We start from the raw sequence: 18517 nt of genomic DNA on the forward strand, positions 1-18517 counted from the left end.
TTTCCATTCTTCAATATTCTAGAGGGAGGGGGGGGGGGGGGGGGGGGGATTTTTCTTGTTGGAATGTAATTTTTAATATATTCCACTTGAAAGTAAATGAAAAATTTGTATAATCCTAAAAAGCCCTCGTGCGCCCCTGGCGGCCACTTGAGGGGAACTGCAGCCTGTGTTGGGCGTGTGCGCAGAGTGGGCATGCTGAATATCGCAGAATCTCCAACTGGACGTTTTTCGCTTTCATCACGTCAGATTGATACTCTCAAACCCGGACGTAACCAACGCCTAGTCGCCGGAGAGGAACGGTAAGTAATTCTCAATCTGTAGCATTATTTTATATGGCTTTTATTCGATCAACTTGTATTTAAACAGTGCACGTCCTTTGTCAGGCTTTACCGTTGTGTAATTTTGATTTAGGGTGATTTGTGGCCTCTCGGCAGTGCTAGCGCGTTAGCTTAGCCTCGCAGCATCCTGTCGCCTTCTTTACACAAAACTTTGATTTACTTCACTGCTGACAAATCTCTTCAGGATTATTTTCGTTTTCTATAATAACCCCAAACTACCATTTTCTTCGCCATTCACTGTAGCATTCAATTAAGTAGATTTATCAGGTGAAGTGTATAACTTTATTGATGGGGGAAGAAAGTTAAATTAAATCATTCTAATGTAAAATCCGACTTTTATTATTAATAAAATGCGTCCCGTGTCGTGTTTCGAAAACAAACACAGCCTTGAATCAACGATAAACAGGAGCATTAACGTAGTGTTTTACTTTTAAGCTATCAGGTTTTCGTTTGTTTTATTGTTCTTAATTGGTCTACAAAATAAAGACGAAAAGTTTAAATAAGGTTTAATATGAAAAATAAAACTCCGAAACTGCAATGAAGCTGAAAAGCAGGCGATATTGTTAGTGCGAGTATGACAAAGTAATGAAGCCTTCCTCTAAGCAGCGTTAATATGCGGAAGCAAATAAAATCGGACACATTCTTGTAGATGTCTCTCTGTATGCCTGCCTTTGTCTCTGAAATCTAATCACATCACTTAGGGCTTATTGACAATTCTGGTAAATGCATTCACCCTGACATTGGCGACAGTGAACGGTGGGACTAAACGAAACTAATGATTCCTAAATGAGGTATTTCTGAATCCCACGAGGGTCAATGTAAGTGATAACATAATTTTCATCCATTCTCTTTTACCATATAGATGCAGACCATAAAGTGTGTGGTGGTTGGAGATGGAGCTGTCGGAAAGACCTGCCTCCTCATCTCATACACAACCAACAAATTCCCTTCTGAATATGTTCCCACGGTAACAGAGTAAAGGGTGGTGGGCTCTGGGTCAGAGATTTGGGGAAGGGGACACAGTGAATTAATGATTATGAGTAATAATGGTAGCTGTTATTATCTATTGTGTGCCTTGTGCCGTTTCAAATTAGGAGCTCTCATGTATGTGTATGTCAAAGGATATTTGATTATATTATTGTAGAAACCTTTTCAGTATTAGGTGTGTAGTGTTGTCTGAAATACAATGTATATAAATGAGTTATTTTTGTTTGTTTTGCAGGTCTTTGACAACTATGCTGTCACAGTGATGATCGGAGGGGAACCGTATACGCTGGGGCTTTTCGACACAGCAGGTAATGCGGTCTGGCGCTTGTTTACTCTAGACATTAGTCTGATTTGATTGCCCACACTGTAATTATTTTATGTAATGATGACTGATTTGTTCAGTCAGTATCTAGTACATCAACTTTGGTTACCATAATATTGACTTAAGTGTCAACATGATACCAAGAGATATGAGAGAATAGCTGTCTCTGTGGAAAAAGAAGATGGAAAACTGGAAATTTGGCCTCTGCTCATTTCTATCTTGCCACGGTGCTGAACTCATGAGAAAACATAAGTTACAGGCTTTTTATGCAATAATTCATACCGTTTAGACCCGCTGGCTTATTCACTATTCACTAGATAGTGAATGTCACACAGTTCAGTATACGAGGAGCAATGTGTAAATGTGTAATGTGAAAATGTGTATTCGGATACGGCTTTAGACATTAATACACATTTGATGATGTTACATATGTATGCCACAGCCTGAAGAAGATAAAAACTATTTTATTTTGATATAGGATAAGGATTTATTAATTAAGTGGTGAAACAATAAGAAAAAATGGTCCGATATAAAATATACACTGTGACTACCATTCAAAAGTTTGCAAATGAAAACTTTTATTCACTAAAGGACACATTAAATTGATTAAAAGTGGCGGTAAAGACATTTATAATGAGAGATAAGATTTCTATTAATCAAAAAATCCTAAAAAATGTACCATGGTTTCCATGAAAATATTAAGCAGCACAACTATTTTCAACATTGATAATAATAATTAAAAAAAAAAAAACAAAATATATATATATATATATATATATTAAAATACATATTAAAATACAAAACTTTATTTTAATTGGTAGTAATATTTCACAATACTACCGTTATTACTGTATTTTTGATAAAAAAATGCTGCCTTGGTGAGTATAAGACAAATGAAAAAAACCTTACCAACCCCAAACTTTTAAATGATAGTGTACATTAATTTATAATTTCCTCTTGCTATTTTTCAAGATGGATTGAATTTCTCAATCTTTGCTGTTGTGTTCAAAAGCTGCGTCTCAAATAACTCTCAGAGCAGAAGAGAGGTGGTAATGAACTGCATCTGTTTCTGTTCTCTCAGGTCAGGAAGACTACGACAGACTTCGACCTCTCAGCTATCCGCAGACAGACGTATTCCTTGTTTGCTTCTCTGTTGTTTCTCCTTCCTCCTTTGAGAATGTGAAAGAGAAGGTGGGTGTTTATTAAGTGCTTTCTGCTTTCTTGCTTGTCTCACTGTTTGGGCATCAGAACATGGAAGAGCTACCTTTCTCTGATAGGCTTATTGACATCATTACTGGTGGTATACTAAACCATGTCATGATTTAGTGTTTACATTTTCAGTTTACTATTCCCCTATATTTATGGCATGGTGTCATGTACAGATACATTACAGTGTTGATACATTCTTTAACAGCATTGTATGTTTCATACAGTCAGGTTTTACTTTGATGACACTGACGTCACATATTTGGTGTCATTAAAACACACACTTAGCAGTACCTGATTTTCCTGCTGGACTTGGAGAATGGAACTCATGTGAATAGATCTATTTAAACTGATCATCAGTGTGTATGTGAAAAGCACACTCATTGCTCCTTGGTGTGCATCAGATTTATGTAGAGATTTTGTATTTGTTAGTCATTTTCTCTTCAGATTTATAGTGAAGTCTTTAAAGGAATAGGTCACTCAAAAATACTCACCCTCAAGCCATTATAGGTGTATGTGACTTTCTTCTTTCAGTCAAACACTATCAAAGTTATATTAAATAATATCCTTGCTCTTCCCACCTTTATGGCATTGAATAGTGTCTGAGTTTTTGAAGCTCCAAAAAGCGCATCCATCCATCATAAAAGTACTCCATATGACTCCGATGGGTTAATAAATGCCTTTCTGAAGTGAAGCAATGGGTTTTTGTAAGAAAACATGCGTGCGTTCGCAAGAGAGTCGAGTTCCGGCGGAAGGTTGTCATACGACATATGACGTAATCAAACCATAAGCTTCGGTGAGATTTAACGAATGTGGAAGTGCAGAGGACAGAGCTGAACAAAACTCTGGTCACAAATTAGAAGTCTAAAATGAGAAGGTAAAAAGTCTGAAGATTTCGATATAAGAGAATCTACGTCGGGTCAGAGCTAGAGGTCAACCGATTGAACGGTTTTGTCGATTGATCGCTGGATCAATGCTGGAACAATCGGTTATCGACAAAAATCCATACTGATAGTTTTGGGTTGCGTCAGTTGCTGGAGCGGCTGAGAAGAGTCCGCTGTCATTAAACAGTACGAGAACGGCCTCTAGAGGCAAAATAAAACCCATCACTGACGCCTCATGGAGTTTGTTTTGACACGTGAGACTCTGCGCTGCACAGAGCGGGAGACTTCAGATGCAAATTTAAAATAGACAATCAAACGGTATGTTATACAGTGCACTACCCTATGTTTTATCATATCATTATAAAGTAATTAGTTTGTTGACTAGATGCTGCATTAGAGGAGAACAGCAGTATGTTTGCTGTCGAGGCTGAGAGGACGCTAACATTAGTAGCACCTCAAGCAGTTTAAATAATGTGACAAAAACACACGCAAGCTCGACCCAAATGTTTAACGTTACAATTGTTACCATCTGTTTGCATTAGTTTATATCAATCCAGCTGGTCACTTTTATGCATTTCTTAGCCAAATAAGTTACATATTTAAAGCTAGTGACGCTGATATGTTCATGCAGCCGACAGAAACAAACAAATCAGAAATGCATTCGATTTTAACATTTACTAATACATTTTTAAATGTTACAACTGTTAACTTTAGTTAATGCACTATGAACTAGCATGAATTATAAAGGTATATTTAATATATTCATATTTATTTATATTTAAAAAGTACAGTACATTTTCACTGTTCTTTTTTTATTTCTGTAATAAAATTTAGTTTGAGCATTATTACTTTGAGCGCTAACCCGGACGTCGAGGTCACTTCCGTGATTTGGGAAAAGCCTGGGTATTTTTGGCATATCCAAAAAAAAAAGATGATTTTTTCTGAGGTGTTGACAACTTAGTGTTAACTTATAATTGTTGCAAACTCGCTTTCTGCCTGGACTTTTACGGGTTTTTCCCAAATCATGGAAGTGACCTCGACGTCCGGGTTAGCGGTAGCATAAGCCATCAGGCAAGTGTTATTTAAATAAACTCCTGATGTACTTACAAACTTTCCAATGCCTCGTTTTATGATTACAGAACCTATTTTAACTACTATAGAAGTTTGGTACCATTCCGGGCATTATTAGTGGGGTAATTTAAGAGATACAACCTTGGATCCATTAGCGCCTGCACTAAGCCATTTGGCTGGCATCTCTAAATAAGCTCTATCTTTAATAATGTTCGACTAAGGGAAAAAAGCTTCTGGGGGGGTGTTTGGCTCGAGGTCATGATGCAAAGGACCCTTTGCATTCAATTACTCTGAACCAACTCTTTAAATGAAAGATAAAATATGATAGAGCAACATAATGAACAGTGAAAGTAACAGAAGCTCATACAATACATTTTAACATGCTTAAGCATGAAAATAACTGAAGGAAATAAATACTAAACAAATTAAGCCAACTAATTATATATATTCTATTGGTTTCTCTACCCAATATATAAGAAAATGCAGTGAAAATACAGGTATCAGTATCAGCAATTACCAAAAATGAAAGTGGTATTGGTGCATCGCTAATATAAAGTGATCAATTGGACTAAATTTGGTTATCAGGAAAATGTTTTGTCAGCTCTGTGATTCTCTGTCGATGGTCAGATTAGCTTATCCACTTTTGCACACTTTGTAATTCTGAGTTTGTTGGGATGTTTGTTTCTGATTGTGCTATGATAAATAGCTCTCTATACTCTCTCACCATTCATTTTTCCCCCTCTCTCTTTCTCTAAGTGGGTACCGGAGATCTCTCACCACTGTCCACGCACTCCATTCCTTCTGGTGGGCACTCAGGTTGACCTGAGGGACGACAGTAACACTGTGGAAAAACTTGCCAAAAACAAGCAGCGCCCCATATCGCCTGAGAGCGGGGAGAAGCTGGCCAGAGACCTCAGAGCTGTCAAATACGTGGAGTGCTCCGCCCTCACACAGGTTAAAAGAGCAGCCGCACACACCTATGATGACATAACAGCCTTCCTCACTTATCACCCATGTGACCTACTGCAAATGATGTTTCATTTTATGATCTCTTTCTTACAGAGAGGCCTTAAGAACGTTTTCGACGAGGCAATACTCGCTGCCCTTGAACCTCCAGAGACCAAACCCAAGAAGCGCTGCATCCTTTTGTAGGAACACAAGCAGTGGGTTTTGCGCTCACTCCAACTAGAGAGGCAGAGAAAAGGAAACATTCTGGTGGGGTTTTTAAGTTTGGTAGGGATTGGATTTGGAGTAGAGTTATTATTGGGAAAAATCATGGGAACAAAACAGCAAAAAAAGAAACCGTAATACTTGAGGAATTTGGCAACAAACATGGTATTGCAAACAAATAAATGCACACTGTGCCTTTCTAAATGTGTCTAGAAGAATGGAAGAAATTAGAGAACCCTGTAACCAATAACACCCCTACAAACAAAGATAAAAAAAAATACAGGCGCACTTTATGCATGTGATGCCTACAGAACAACATAAAGATCCACTTTAATGCTTTAAGTGTCAATTACATGTAATCGATCCAAAAAAATGTGTGACAGTGGCACAAATATATGAGATTAAATGCTTCAGGTTTCTGATCACCATCAAAAATGAATGATTTGAAATGCTTTTGCTGGACAAATGTCAGGTTTGTCCCTGACACATGCTTTGCTCTAAGCTGCACAAGGGTGGTTAGCACACAATGTCTAAAAACAGCACATTTCATGAAGTGTAAAGCCGAACATGCTGACTGCTCTGATGAGCGCTTCTGCAGGGCTCGGCTATTTGCTCTAACTTGTGGATAGCGTGCGTGCAGTAAGCTGATTTCAGCTTTCTTGAATTTCTTCAGTTGAGCATTTTCGCTACATTGCAAAATTGCCATGGGCACAAAGGCGATTCTTGACAAATTTGCCTTTTAGTGTTGCTTTAGCGTCTGTTTTCAGTTTTTAATGTTGCGTTTTTGCCAGTTCTAGACGTTGGACTCACACGACACCTCTAGGCAGGTTCTGTCCTATATGTGGTCACTTACTGTTGTTAATACGTACTGGACTGTATCTGGCACAAGAGCAAGCTAACGTTATTGGTTTGGGCGTATAATTAGCTCTAATCACTGACAATGGCGTTGAATAGAACATATACACAAATAAACCGTAACAATTTTAGATATTTTAATTATTAAAAACAGTTTTTATGTTGGATCAGAGTGTTATGGCTATAGGAATCTCACACTATGGCCACATCCCCTCCGAAGTAACGTGTTATATGGTTTATAAGAGAGTTTGGGACATTTTGTGGGAGCCAATGGATTCTTAGTTCACAAGCATTTGTTTCTTCCTGTATGAGCCAGACTGTTCTCCTCTTCTGTGGTTCATGCTCCTAGAATCTCTTAAGTGCATTTACTCTCGAGCCATGCAGTGCCTTCTGCTGGCTGTTTAGAAAACTGAATTTTATTTTGTTTTTTTGCCTTTTTCTCTTTTTGTTTTGACTTGGAGTATGATGTATTAAATGTATTACTGTTTTTCTCTTGGGTGAATGAATTTAGTGGTGACACATTTTGAAACTTGAGTTTTTTTTTTATGATTTTTTTTTTTTTTTGCTAGAGTACCATTTGATTGTGATTTTATTAATAAAATAACAAATTGAAATGTAATATTTTGAATAACCGATTATAACAGTCGTGTGAGTAAAAAGGATGATAACTGATGATGACGGTTTATAATGTGGCCTTTTCTTAGTCAAGTTCTGCGGTGTTTGGAATCTCACTATATTTGTAATAAAAGTGGTGCGACTGACAGCTGTATTTGTATCCTGCTTATTAGATTATTATGGTATTTGGTGGTGTGTGTCAGCAGACAAACGTTAAAGCATGTACACTTCAAAAGTTTGAGTTTTTTTTTTTTTAAATGAAAGAAATGAATACTTTTATTCAGCAAGGGTGCATAAATTGATCAAAGTGGCAGTAAAGACATTTAGAACGTTATAAGAGATTTCTATTTCAAATTAGTGCTGTTCTTTTAAACTTTATTCATCAAAGAATCCTGAAAAAAGTTTCCACAAAAATATAACCAAAAAATCATTGATTAGAAATGTTTTTTCAATCAGAGTGATTTATCAATTAGAATGATTTCTGAAGGATCATGTGGCAGTGAAGACTGGAGTAATGATCCTGAAAATTCAGCTTTGCATCTCAAGAATAAATTACATTTTAAAATGAAGTTGTTTTACTGTTTTTGGTCCAATAAACGTAGCCTCAATGAGCATAAGAGACGACTTTCAAAAAACCATATACCTACCCCAACATTAGTGTAAATATTCATTTAAAATGTATCAATCCATAATTAACAAACAAAACCACTTTCCACATTTAAGATTTCAAACAACTTTATTTTAAGCCATATAGATTATAAAAATGAGACAATAATAATAAACAAGCCTCTAATCTATGCAATAGGACAAGCCGAAACAAAACAGCTGAAGCCGAAGAGTTTGCAGGTGGAACTTTCCATCCAGAGATAATGCCACACAGGCATGATGAACTCAAATAAATAAACATAACCAGCAAAACTGAAAAGAAATTATAAATACAGTACACAGGGAGAGAGCAACTCTAGACTAGAATTTAATGCTAAGGCCTCAGACTAAACTAACATTATTCTCCTGCTGTTATTCAGGGGTTAATCTCGGCTTTAAGAGCGTTGTCTGAACGAGTTAGTTAATGGTTTTTGTATTTTATGTGTATTTGAGCATTTAAGAAATGTAATGATGTCTGTGTGTTCCGGTTCAACACATTGCCCTTCAACAAAAGTGCTATTGAAGATTAAAATAATTGTAATGTAATGTCACATTTAAAAGAACTTTAAATTCACCAAATTCAGGGCATGATGCAGGATGTTTCGGATGGAGCAGGTTTGTTCTTCATCATGTGGGCATTAATGCAGGCTGGCATGAGATGAGGTGCGGTTGTGCGCTTTTTCTAGGTATGTCTCATTCTCGGCAAGTGTGTATGAGCACTGTGTTCTTACACTGCTGGCAACGAACTGAGCAGCACCAGGAGAACTTACAGGAGCAGCGCTGCACCACCTCAGCCCGGCCTGCTCGGAAACCTGGGCCACAACATAACAGTTCACATCCATCTGGTGCCAACCGTGAGGTTCCTAGGACGTGGAACAATAGGAAAGGATGAGTAAAGAGCGATGAAATGACATGTAAAACCAGGGAATTGATTAGAGAATTAATAATAAGAAATTTTACACTGATTATTTTAGTTGCTAATTTGTTTTTTTACACTTTTACCATTACAACGTCGTCCTGCAGTGCCAGGAATGCCATTGTCTGGGTCTAAGCGGCAGAAATCTGGTGAAGAAGCCAAGTAGACAAGGTCCCGTGTGGCTGGGGGCTTCACTTGGGGGTCCCGTGGAAGGAGAGCCGTGCGAGAGCCCACGCGCGTCAGCCGTACCTAAGCAGAAAGTGTGGCTGTGACCCTTGAACTTGGCAAATTACATACACATATTTCTTCTACAGTACTGCAATAGCACAATTCTAATGCAGCATTGTATGTATCCTTCACAGAGAATGCAATCCCAGAATGCATTGCGACAAACTCCAAAAATCATCCAAGATGGTGGATTTCATTTAGTGCTTAGAAATATTGATGAGAAATGATTCAAACTAATAAAATGAACTATTTCACCCGTGTGAAACGCATTATTATGCTTATTAGAATTTTGTGTTGTTAGCTTAGCAACATCCTAACACCAAACTCTACAGAGTGCAACAGTTGGATTTTGGAACTTAGAAACCTTTAAAACAGACCTACTGTGAGCTATGAGGTTGTTAATCGCCGTTATATGGTTTTGATGAAGCCATCAGCCCCACATTATTTCAACTTATTTTTTAAATAAGCATCTTTAACTGTGAAATTCTGATTCTGATGACACTTATGATTCTGTAGAGAAATCTCCACCAGTCAGAAAATGACACGTAAATCATGTACGTGATAAAGAATTCTTCAGCGCAAGCCACACCAATGAAGCACTGCAAATGAGGTAAACGAGTTGGTTTCCTTATGCCTAAATATTTGTACACATATGCATGTTTTGCAATAAACAAACTTTTTACATCTGTAATCAGCTTTAAATCAAGTTTTATATTTCTCCATTTTATTTGATATGTCATTTGCAATGCTTCATGGAATCGTAATTATTTCCCTCATTAAAGCATTAAGTAGGCTACACAGTTTTACCTTTGTCTTATTGTCTGATTTTCAAAATAATGATTTGCTTCAAATCAAAGTTTGTAGTGCTGTGATTCACCTGGTTGATTAGAGCCTGAAACCAAGGCCGCTAAAAGTGACTGATCACTATTGCACTCTATTGAAACTGTAAAACTTCAGTGTAGAGTGCCATTTGTGGAACATATGCAGTTTCTACCTTAGTAAATCATTCCAAAAAATCAGTCATGAGAATCACTTATGAGTTTCCGTCTCAGTTAGGATTCTGCCTTAGAAGACAGCTATCTATGTAGGCAACAGTCAATGAGGCAACTGGAACAGAGCCACTGTAACACATACCTCTGTGGCCCCATCAAAGCGTTCTTTCAGCACAGCACCGACCCGGCGGAACGGAGGCATCACCTTCCAGCAAGTTCTGAGCTCACAGGACCCCGAAACACCGTGACACTTACACTCCACCTGCATGTTGTGGAGGATAGCCTGAACAAGGACAGAGAAAACCATAAAAACCAATACGCAGTTGGTGATAAGTTTTGATATCAATCAATAAGTGAAACATCTAGCTTGCCTTCCGTCCTGCTTCGTTATTGTGAATGTTCATTAGCGGTCGCCCTGATGACATGCCTTTAGCTCTCTCTGGCTCGTCCACAAAGGTCTGAGAGAATGCAACGCCATAGGACAGATTATCAGAGCAACCTGACCACTGGAAACCTTAGGGTGAGCAAGAGGCACATGTTTGGCATAATTTTTTGTCAGTGTAAAATTGTTATTGACATGTTTTAAGACTCACCTTCAGGACTGACCCCCCTGACCTTTCGGTCACAGCCGCACCTCTCCAGTTCTCCCCTGCTACAGCCCCGAGTCACAGCCACAGCAACTGCTGCCGATGAAAGAGCGTGGACAAAAGCCGCCTCACGGGTGCCTGAAGACAGCACATAAACTGAGCAAGGCTAAACGGGGTTGTCCTTTAAAGCTGATTGTATTGATTGCATCTTGTGAAATTAATAAAATAAGAATGTGGGTAAATAATGAATTTAATACAAAAATTCACAGTGGTTCTCTTCACCATATATATATATATATATATATATATATATATATATATATATATATATATATGAAGAGTTCAGATGCAAAAGCCCCTTATGTTTTCTTCTAGAATGATCATTTTTATCAAGCTTGATCATTCTAGAAGAAAATTTCAGATGGCACTTAGAGGCTTTTGCATCTGAACTCTTCATATATATATATATATATATATATATATATATATATATATATATATATATATATATATATATATATATATATATATTGGTATTTGGTATATATAAAATAATAATACAAATTTACCAATAAACCAATTGATTAAATTAAATCAAAACTTGAGCTATGACAGCAAGGTTTTTGAAGGTTGTTGCATAAAATAATCCAATATGTTCTATTCTGATATGTTGTGACATAATTGTTGTAACCTTGGTTCATGACTCGTCCAAACACATTGATCCCACGAGGAGTGGTGGAACAGTTCCAACGCCGGTTTCGGAACTGATGTTGGCACTGCAGTGGTTAAAATGGAACAAGTAAGTCAGAGTTAATATATGCAGATATGAAACTGTTAAAGTCACATAAAGTTTAAAGATTAAGGCTCATTTGTAGTCTAGGAACATCTGTGGCCCTAAAATTTGACCGGGGCTACTTGCAATCACAAGCAGTGGTGGAAATTTTTGGAGTAAATGTAATTAGTTACTGTACTTAACCCTCTATGGGACATCCTAATTTATAAATTGCATTTAAAACACAATAATACAAATACTGTGCGTCATGCATAAATGACAAAGTCCTTTTAAAGGATACATTTTCTGTGTAGCTGGCACTATTGTTCAGTACTAGTCTGGCAGGCAGTAAGTATAATAGTCTTTTTGCCTGTTTTAGGTTGATGTTAGTAAATTTTATAGAAGACAGAGAGGAAAAGCTGTACCATTTCCAGAAAGTATTGACGATAGTGATGCCAGTGCATCAGAAAATAAGGTTTGGGTACATTATCCTATATGCCAGTTTGGAAGATGTGATCCATACTACAACCAAAAGTCAGATGCCACTGCCTATTGGTCTCAAGAGTTGAAAAATCAAAAAGTTGAATTTCACTTGGGCTACAATCATTGATTTGGAATTCCAAGAAAGAAACAAAGTTTTTAATGCTTTTTGAAACACTAAGACATGGTTTCACTTCTTTCCAGGCAGGAAAGTTGCATCTGAAATTTTGTCAAGTTTTTGACATTTTCACATGTGAGTTCTACGTGAAATATAGCACCAGATGAAATGGAATGTTAATAAAGTTTTTTTTAAGTTTTTTTTAAACAATCTTTTTGGCTACATTGTTGTTTGACTGAGTATCAAAGATGTTAGCAACTTTTACCCTCTTGACTACATTTTTTATTAAGTAGGCTATACGTAGTATACGTAAATATATACGTCGAATATATTTGTCAGAAATGCAATTACTCGTTACATTTAGCATGGCACCTAACTTTTTCTGCAACAGTTTATTTCTGCTACAAAAGAAGCGATATCACCATCTACAGGGCATTGAAGATACAATAACTTGTGCGTTTTCCCCTTATTCATTCAAACTTGTCAACGAGGCTCCTTACACGAATGGCAGCAAACGAGATGAGGATATGGCTGTACCTGGTGATGAGGCCGAAACCCAACACGTACAGTGCAAGTATGCTTTGACTATTCAATCTTACTTAACATTATTTAAATTATTCGTTATATTAAAAACACATTTTTGATGGATATTGGATATTGGATATTGGATATTGAAGGATATACCGTGTTTGTTGACGTTTAAGAGGCTGTTGTGTCGACCTTGATTTATTGCAATAGAGGTGTTCAGTAACAGTTTTATTTTGATTGCTCTCCTCTTAAATCAACTGCATGTCTCTTATGTTGAGGACTAGTGCATATTTTAGCCTATATTCAGTACGAGTAAAACACTACTGCTCAGATAGTCAAGCCCCTGGTGTTTCACAGAGCCTAATCCCAGACTAAAATGCATGTTTGAGCTGTTTTAACTGAAAGCAATTTGCACTGCAGTGCCATTGTCTTGTCTCAAAATGAACACCAGCAATGTTTTTTTCTAAGACACGTTTATAAAAGCTACTTAAATGTCCTAATTGAACTAAAGCCTAAACCTGGCTTAATCTAAGCCCTGTCTGTGAAACCAGGCCTAAGACTTTTACTCAAGTATTGCAAATGGTGACTTGTAATGGAGTCATTTTCGCTACAAGGTATCTGTACTTTTAAAAATATGTATGTATTTTATAAAAATATTCATAATGTATGGTTTTCAGGCACTCTTTACACCTCTGGTTACAAGGAATAGACAGAACAAAATGGTCTATGTGGGTTTAATGAACTGTATTTTTTTCTGGGACAATGACAGTAGAAATTTACAATACTTTTTGGTAGCCAGGACTAAACCAAAACTGACATTCCAAAATAAGAAATATTCTCTAGAGTAAAATGTGTGATAAAGGACCTTCTGTGTATATTTTTGACATGATTTTATTTTTTTTGCCATCATGTCCTTGAATAAATAAATATTAGAATGTTCACAAAATTGTCATTGTGAGTCATTGTGTTTCAGGCTCTCACCTCTTCAATGACCATCTCTGCTGCCTTTCGCACGGACTCCATGACCTCCCCCCGTGCCCGGCACACCCCAACTTGGCCTGGTGACAATCCCCTCAGACGGCCACATGGTTCGGCACCAGACACAGGACGCGAGCGTGGCAGACGTGCCAGAGAACTACAGAGAGAGAGGTACAGTGTAGTAGAAGAACATGGAGAATGAATCAAACACAAAACAGAAAAATAGTGTCAGAAAAAAAGTTGGCATATGAATAAAAGGATGACATTTTGTCTATGAACGTCGGGACAGGTAAATAAATAAAAAACAGAGAGAGGAAACGAACAGAAAAGAAACAGAAAGTGTGTGAGAAAGAAATATGTCACCATCTTTTACAAGTTATGGCATAACAAACAAACGCTTTCACACAAGCCAACTTACAGCCAGTTGGTTGCCATGGTGAGGTGGGGTGCCCATAGCAACAGCAGGAGGAGTCGTCCCGTGAGAGTCACTGAGGAGACCGTTGGCATCAGATTGCCTGTCTGTCTGTCTACCTGTCTGTCTCTGAATTAGTGTTCAACTGTGTTTCTTTCAGTTGTGCCTGTTACGTTGGGGTTGTTCCCCTCATATCTGTCAAAATCAATAGACAGGAAATTACATTACTGAATTGTTTCATTATTACATTATATAATCAATAGAATTAGCAAGTACTTGAACATGAACTGCTCATACTTAATCACTGCTTTTATGCATGACTTGTATAATAATAATTAACATTAAACAGATTATGACTGGCATCAGAATATATTTAGATATTTTGACTGCTTAATGAGAATAATACAATCTATAGTAGGCAATTCAAATAATTCAAACAAAACAATTAGACAGCCTTCGCAATGTATTAAAGGATAAATTTTTACCACTTTGAGGTCCAAAAAGATTAAAAATATTCCTGTCGACGAACCGTTTAAATCGAGTTCCAGATCTGTCAATTATCCAAATTTAACACAAGCTTGATGATTGTAATTATTTCCACTTATGTTTTGAAGATAAAATGCCTCTAAGTTGTAATCTTATTGTCACACAGAGAGAGATATTCATCTTATGGCATTTTCATCCATGACAAAAAAATCGATATCTATATCTCAATATCTCTTTGGTTGAGTAAAATAATCAGAACAGGAAAAATAAATGTATTAGTTGTATAGATAAATGATTAGAATCCTTTTATGAAATCCCATTTTCTTTGATGAACTAAAAAAGAAAAGAAAGCACTTCCATTCCCTTCAGATCTGTATTAGTATATGTGGGGGAAAAAAGTTTCCATTTCAGTAATCCAATTTGTCCAGCAAAATGAACAATTCCAAAGGTAAGAAAAAACAGATAAGTGTGGATGAAGTGATGGTTGTGGGGTTATAAAGGAAGGATGAATAAAGGGTGGGAGGGTTGGAGACCTCAGAGAAGGGAGGGGTGAAGATTTCGGCCATAGTACATTAACATTGAGGGATGAGCTTGCACTCATTGTCCAATTTACTCAGGACGTAATATGTGACCTCTGCTTAATGAGTCCCGCAGGATGGTGCCTTCAACTCGTGGGATTATACAAATGCTAACACACTCATCTGTGTGTTTGTATTTGTGTTGTGCGTCAAAATGAGGGCAACTGACCAAAAGTCTAGTGCCAAATCACTGTCTAAATGCATACATCTGCAGGTCTGTGTGTGTAAGTGAGAGAGAGAGAGAGAGAGAGAGAGGGAGAGAGGGAATTCCTTTTGCCAATGCATGTGACTTGAGCATCTGTTACCTAGTATCAGTGAAGGGTGCGTCAGAAAATGTTGCCCTTAAATCCTTAGACTCTCACAAAAGAGTTGTGCGTGAAAGCCAGCGGAAATTGACAGAGAAATATGTGTCGTAACAATAAATAACCTGATAGATAGAACAGCAGAAGTACTCAGACCTGTCCCGAAATGGGTCTGTGTGAACGTGTCTTACCTAATGTTTAATTTTCCCAAACTTTTGTTGCTCTTTTTACGAGTGTCCCCCCTCCCCCCTTCTTTCCTCCCTCTGCCCTGCTCCCTCTTTTTCTCTCTCTCCATATTGTCTTCGAAGAAGGGATGACATTTAGACAAGGAGAAGAAAACACAGTGCTGACAAATATTAGAACGGGGGCAAATAAATCACGAGAGAGAGAGAGAGAGAGAGAGAGAGAGAGAGAGAGCATTAGGACAAGATCTTGGATTTCATGCATCTACTGTGGCCTCCAAAAGTACTTGGACACTTAAGGCACAGTTTAAAATGCAGTAGAAACAAGGGATTAAACCAAGTGGCATCTAACCTAAACCTAAAAACTAAAAACATTTTTGGACATGTCCACTAACATTTGACAACCAGAAAGTGTCCAAATATTGTTTAGTCTTTAAAAAAAAAAAAAAATTAAATTATTTACCTAACAAATGTCATTTACACATCATGTTTTAATATAAATGCCAATTGGTTTAGCATTTTATTAAATATAGGCTATTTATTGCATATATTTTGTTATATTTTGCAAAAACATTCATACTACTTTTGATAAACATTTAATATATTCTATTGTAAAACATTAATTTGCTTTAAAAATGTTAATATCTCCATTAATGTTTTATAATACATTGCATATACATGTTCATGTACAAAAAATGTAAGACTTATTTTCATTTCTCATTCGATATATCTCTATTGGTTGTAGATCTTTTTTTCTTTTTACATTTATTTACTTAAATACTCTAAGTCTGTTTTCACTGCTGAACTCTCCTGCACCTCAGCAAGCAAATAAATAACTGTGCCCTCTTACAGATTCACTGCCTTTCTCTCGATTTGAGCATTGCCCCCTATATCTCTCCCCTCCCTTGTACTTTTTCACCCCTCTTCTCGTTGTATTCTCTCTTTGTGTCCTGCCGTCCTTCACAGTGACGTCTTGCACGGTCTCCCCCAGCAACACCATGGCGACCTGCACCCCCATGTCATGTCCGGCGCCTCTCTTCTCCTCATCTCTCCATCCGCTTACCGCTTGCTCATAAATAAAATCTCTTCTTTTTAAATCAAGTGTCCCATCTGTCGGAATCTGTTTTACACGCTTATTTGAGATGTCACAGTGGCTAATTGTGGCTGTTTTGTGTGATTTAACATGGGGTTCAGGTGGACACCTGTGCTGGACTGTGAATTACAGTTTAACAATTCTAGACTGTTACTGATTATTTGAAAATAATATATATAAATATTTACACAATTCATTTGTATATATAAATCTATATATATAATTTGTATTTTCCACATTTTGTGATTTATATATATACACACAGTTGCAATCAAAAATTTTCAACCCCTGAGAACAACATTTTATGAGGCATCAGTACACTATTATAGAAAGTTTATTAATACACATTTGAGTGATTCTGAGAACGTGAAGTTGATGAAACATTTAAATAATCTAATTGACTAAACATTCATGTACAAATTATTCAACCCCCAAAAGTACAATTTGTGCAGAATGTTTTATTCTTTATAACCTGTCACATCAATCCTGGCCCATTCCTGGCTTAAAAAAGCTTCCAGATCACTGATAATCTTTGGTTTTTACATTACCACTGCTTTCTTCGAAGTCCAACAAATATTTTCAATGAGATTTAAATCTGAAGACTTTACAGGCCATACAAGAACATTCTGATCCCTGAACTAAGTAGATTTGGATGAATACTTTGGGATGGCTGTCCTGCAGGAAAGTTCATCACACATCAGGCTTCAGTCTCTGCCAAAGGCATCACCATCTTTGCCAAAATGGCTTGATACTTCAAAGGATTCAAGATGTCTTTCATACACTCAAGATGTCCACTTCCTGCAACAGCAAAGCACCCCCATAACAAGACTGGACCACCTCCATGTTTGACCATGAAGATGTGTTCTTCTGCTCAGAAGCTTTGCCTTTTTTTGCACCAGATGCTGATCCATGGGTCCAGAAAGTTCCAGTTTGGTCATATCACGCCATTAAACATTCTTCCAGAACTCGATCCAAACGAATTTTTGCATATTCAAGTTGGCCTTTTTGTTCTTAGTCAAGAGTGGCATTCGGCAAGATGTCCCAACATGAAGGCCATGCATGTCTATTGTTCTTATACTCTATATGGAAATGTTTTTTCCTCCATTCATCAGGTCATCCTCAAAGTCTTTGGCAGTAAATTGAGGGTTTTTCTCAGTTGCTCTTATCAAACATTTTATTCCCCTTAATGATATTGTGCTTTTTCTTCAACTCCCTCAAAGATTTTCTGGTACAACAAATTTTAAAAGTCTGAATAAGGCTGCCAGCTGTGTCTCTAGGAACTTTTAGTGTTTTGGAAATGTTCTTGTAGCCATAGACTTTCTAATGTAATAAAACAATCTATTCTAGCTTTTGTGAGAACTAGTCTCTTTTGACTTGGCCATATTACTCAAGTTTAGCACATGCCTGCGCCAAATGTATGTGTAACAGCACAAGCTAATTCAGTTTTGTTCCCAAAGGCTTAAATGCATTTTAACACAATTTTGTACCATACATGACTTAAAGGATTAGTTCACCCAAAAATGAAAATTCTGTCAGCAATTACTCACCCTCATGTTGTTCCAACCCCGTAAGACCTTCGTTCATCTTCAGAACACAAATTAAGATATTTTTGATTAAATCTGAGAGCTGGCTCACTCCTCCATAGGCTTCTAAGGGTTTGAAACTTGCTGGCCAAAAGCATTACATTAGCATTACAACTCAAAAGCATTACATTATATATTGACATTATCACTTTTAATATGCCACTAGACTGTTATACATGCAATTATTTT

At 37.1% G+C, this 18517-nt stretch overlaps 2 protein-coding genes across 2 annotated transcripts; one reads left to right on the forward strand and one right to left on the reverse strand.

Moving 5' to 3' along the window:
* Positions 1-157: 157 nt before the first annotated feature.
* cdc42l (cell division cycle 42, like) lies at positions 158-7596 on the forward strand. The gene is made up of 6 exons (XM_084088273.1): positions 158-299; positions 1201-1305; positions 1561-1633; positions 2729-2838; positions 5565-5762; positions 5871-7596. The coding sequence occupies exons 2-6, from the start codon at positions 1201-1203 to the stop codon at positions 5958-5960; spliced, it is 576 nt and encodes a 191-aa protein (XP_083944399.1). The 5' UTR covers positions 158-299; the 3' UTR covers positions 5961-7596.
* Positions 7597-8168: 572 nt separating this feature from the next.
* wnt4b (wingless-type MMTV integration site family, member 4b) lies at positions 8169-14299 on the reverse strand. The gene is made up of 8 exons (XM_084088272.1): positions 14111-14299; positions 13696-13849; positions 11508-11592; positions 10823-10954; positions 10601-10743; positions 10372-10512; positions 9096-9258; positions 8169-8956 (listed from the first exon to the last, which is right to left on the reverse strand). The coding sequence occupies exons 1-8, from the start codon at positions 14197-14199 to the stop codon at positions 8787-8789; spliced, it is 1077 nt and encodes a 358-aa protein (XP_083944398.1). The 5' UTR covers positions 14200-14299; the 3' UTR covers positions 8169-8786.
* Positions 14300-18517: the final 4218 nt, after the last annotated feature.

This window comes from Abramis brama (genome assembly GCF_963993115.1).
Source record: "Abramis brama genome assembly, chromosome: 17".
In the NCBI taxonomy this organism is placed as follows: domain Eukaryota; kingdom Metazoa; phylum Chordata; class Actinopteri; order Cypriniformes; family Leuciscidae; genus Abramis; species Abramis brama.